Raw genomic sequence first — 3,797 nt, 5'->3', positions numbered from 1 at the left:
TACAACACTGTCGAAATTAACAACTTCATCCATGTTAACACCAAATTCATGAGTTAGTGAATCACTTAGTGTTTTTCTAACATTTCGTTTTAAATCTAGGATTGCGGCCGGGACGATTCGAAATCTGTAAAACATGTATTTAAATAATAAGAAAACTAGGTCCCCTGATAATGAGATAATTCGAACTTTTCTGGAATATCGGCACGGAAAACACCAGATTCCAAAGCTTCAACATAGCCTCCAACATATGTTTCACTTTCAATCACATGTCCATCACTGGCATATTTTGCGCCATAGGGCAAGGATTTATTCGGGAAAATGATATTGTTATGGAATGCTTTAACCATCAGAAGTGCTTCACATAATGTGCCGGAACCTTTGCGAAGTACCTAAAATAGAATTCTGAAAAGAAGCTTCAATTTTTGGCTAAATAGGTTCTTCGGATTTTTCTCACTAGAAAAAAAAGTTTAGGAAAGGATAATAAAATGACTAGAGAGATATATAATTTTTTTTGAACTTTCAAGTAAGCAAATGAAATCAAACTGAAGACGAAGATAAATTTCAAAATAAACAAGTAAACTCATATAGAAGGGAAAAGACTTACATCATCGGGACCCAAAGGTATAATTGTACACAGCGCAAAGATGAACGGATGGACATATTTAATGTATAAATAATATGTTGCAACTGCATCAGATACTGAATAGTTTGCCAGTGTCTTAAGTTTTGGAAGGTTTAAGGAACATAAATAAAAAAGATGTTGGTTGAGGCATTAAATTCTAAACTAAAAATACTTGATTTGATTTAATTTTCCTTTATTGAAATAAATTTGAAGTGAAGTGCCGAATTAAATTGTACTTGAGGTTCATCTTTGGCCATTGCACACATCTCTTCAGGATCAAGCTCAACTGGATCATATCGAAGTTTAGCTTTAGTACAAGATTTTAGATTTTGACTTCCCACTGGCAGGTAACTATCACGTTTCACCCATCTGAATCAATGCATCAACAGGATGAATACATGAACTTGACAATTTGTATTCAATTTTAGCACATTTGTTTCTATAATTCTCGCACATAATTCTATTCGGTCATTCGGTCTCAGTTGTGTGATATCATGGATGATATCACACAACTACTGAAAATGTAGTTAGTATGGAAAAAAAGAACAAAAAATTGACAGTTTGAAAGAACTTGAACTGTATTCTATGAATAAATTCGAATTATTATTATGAATGCCTGAAAAATCACCTTAAACAAAGATCAACGAAGAGATTATGCTCACCTGAATGCATCAAGGTGGACTGCATTTGTAGTTCTGTACTCTCCAGAAGAATTTTTAGAAACACCAATTTCCGTTAGCATATTCAAACCATGCACAGCAGCACGAGCTTCCACGAAAGGCCTGCAATTTGATTACTGGATTGAATATGGAAGTGGATTAGGAATCGCCAATTAGTTAAATAAACTAACCAATCGAATGAATCGCCGTTATAAGTGACGAATACAGACGGACGAAGTCGAATGATATGGTCAAAAAAATATTTGATAACGGCTTTTTCGTCAGGCAAATTGATAACCCGGAATATTCCCTTAAAGATTTTCAAAGATTAAGATAAACCAAAGCGAAGGCATAAGGAAAATTCTGAAGTGCTAATCTAATAAGTTCTAAACATATTGTTCTAAGATACTAATCTAAAAAGTTCTATTTCGAACAAATAAGTTCAAGTAAAACACAGACAAAAACAAACTGCATTTACACTTTCTTTTATATAAAAACGAACTTTTTTAAAATGCATTTTAAAAAGGAAATGCAAGAACATTGCTACACAAAAATGAGAACATCATATCCAATTTTATAGTATACATCTGATCAATTCCCAACAAGGATTACCTTATACTCCGGTTTTGGAGTATACTCAAAATCATCAACATCTGTGGAAATAATCTGCCTATTAATAATTAAGAAACCATTTCCATTGACCATATACGAAATCATCATGATTTCATCAAAAGTGCTGTCCGGAAATTTCAAAGGTAGTTTTGTAACTTCAATATCATAAGCTAAAATAATTGGTTCTGGTGGATCGATCAGTGTTGGATGACGAGTTATTTTTGGCCTTCGATCAAAATCTCGTCCTGTTACACGATACCAAAGACCTACGAATACTTCCATGTCAATGCACACTCTCATTTGGTAAGGCAAATCATGTTCCCTGCAATTATAAGCTTATAATGATGGAAAACTAGTAAAAACCCTAATCATCAGAAATGAACTGATAAATGTTGCAAACCACACATCGTCTGAATCCTTAACCACAAAGATAGACTTAAAGTCGAGAGTTGGAGGAAGTTAGAACTTTCTATCTCCATGAATAACTGAGCATGGTAACCAAATACTGATTCTGCAGATTGATGGTGTGGAGTAAAAAAAAAAAAGGTAGTTCTGTGAGGAATCTCTAATGATCACTTAAGACCAAGCACTGTTAAACTTAAATCCAATTGCGTTTCTATTTGTTCTTCTTTCAAACTCTGCGATACACTGATATCACATTTGAATTTGTATTACATATGTAAATTTATCTTAAGTAATAATATCAAAAAGGATTAGTGAACCCAAAGCAGGAACGACATTTCATTTTCTATTACAGAGACGACATCTGATCTTTTGAAATGAAATAAATTCTGAAAAAAAAAAACCTCAAGTCAATAATTTTTTCTAAAACACCACCTTCATCGAACAGCACTTCCCGTGGTCCAAAATGTCTAAAAATTACTGAAACTTGCATTATTTTGAAACCTCGAGAACAAACTGCACTACATTTTTGGATGGTAAAAAAAAAGATTTTTGTTAAGAATATATGGAACGTATGAACCTTGTAAGAAGATTAGTATACGAAGTTGTTTGTTTCTCTCTTTCCTGATTCCTTCTTAGTATTGGCATGATATCTTTCTTGAACTTCAGAAGTTCGCTTAAACTTGGAAATGAAATCTTCAAATATGTTCGTTTCAATCCTGCGAGGTGATTTTTCTGCAAAGGGAAATGAAAATATTCTTAGAGGACTCTGTATTTCTTTCTGGTAATTGCAGTAAGAAGCTTTCTTCAATACCAATAAAAGAACCCACTAGATCAAGATCTTCCTTTTCCACAATATCGGTAGTAATTACACTCGTGTATTTTTTCGATAAATATGACAGGACCTGATGTTCAAATGAAGGAAGAGTTGCAATATAGAGATATGGACGAAATGGATATGATATCTAAATGACAGATAATTATGGTATGAAACTATTTCCCTAATCCCCGCAAAAATTTCAGGAGAATTTTTTTTCTTCGTTATTTCTGTCATTAACATCAAAATGTATTTATTAGCTTTATAACCTTAAAACGTCCTCCATCTTCTTCAAGGAAATAAAAGTCGCACACTGCAATGATATTTTTCGTTTGCTCATCTATCATTTCCGCCTGCAACGTCAGAGACTATTTTTAATCTATGTAATTAAAATTTTAACTCATTTGTCACTGGAATTCCATGGGAATAATATTTAAAAAAAGATACATTTTCGAGCAAAGAAATCCAAAGAAGAAATTTAAACAATGTTTAATACTTATGCAAGACCGATATTACATATATATATTGACTCCATAACTTTAAAACCTTATAACCTTACTCTATAACCATTAGCTTTATAACTTGAAAAGTCCTCCATCTTTATGAAGGAAATGAAAGTCGCACACTGTATATATATATATATATATATATATATATATATATATATATATATATATATATACTA

The 3,797-nt window shown here is 32.3% G+C and overlaps 1 protein-coding gene across 1 annotated transcript in view; it reads right to left on the bottom strand.

The window, feature by feature from the left end:
- LOAG_16711 (DNA polymerase) overlaps positions 1-3,797 on the bottom strand; it is a gene marked incomplete at both ends in the record, with an annotated part of 16,914 nt that overhangs the window by 12,665 nt on the left and 452 nt on the right. Inside the window, 11 exons of the mRNA XM_020449361.1 lie at positions 25-124; positions 187-389; positions 605-718; positions 859-991; positions 1,285-1,404; positions 1,473-1,591; positions 1,894-2,215; positions 2,700-2,765; positions 2,876-3,030; positions 3,126-3,260; positions 3,382-3,465. Of these exons, the coding sequence (XP_020307130.1) occupies positions 25-124; positions 187-389; positions 605-718; positions 859-991; positions 1,285-1,404; positions 1,473-1,591; positions 1,894-2,215; positions 2,700-2,765; positions 2,876-3,030; positions 3,126-3,260; positions 3,382-3,465 (1,551 nt within the window). The remainder of the gene's footprint in view (positions 1-24; positions 125-186; positions 390-604; positions 719-858; positions 992-1,284; positions 1,405-1,472; positions 1,592-1,893; positions 2,216-2,699; positions 2,766-2,875; positions 3,031-3,125; positions 3,261-3,381; positions 3,466-3,797) is intronic.

Source organism: Loa loa (genome assembly GCF_000183805.2).
Source record: "Loa loa unplaced genomic scaffold supercont3.14, whole genome shotgun sequence".
Taxonomy (NCBI): Eukaryota; Metazoa; Nematoda; class Chromadorea; order Rhabditida; family Onchocercidae; genus Loa; species Loa loa.
The sequence above is the reverse complement of the archived record's forward strand: the minus strand, read 5'-3'. Positions and strand labels throughout refer to the sequence as shown.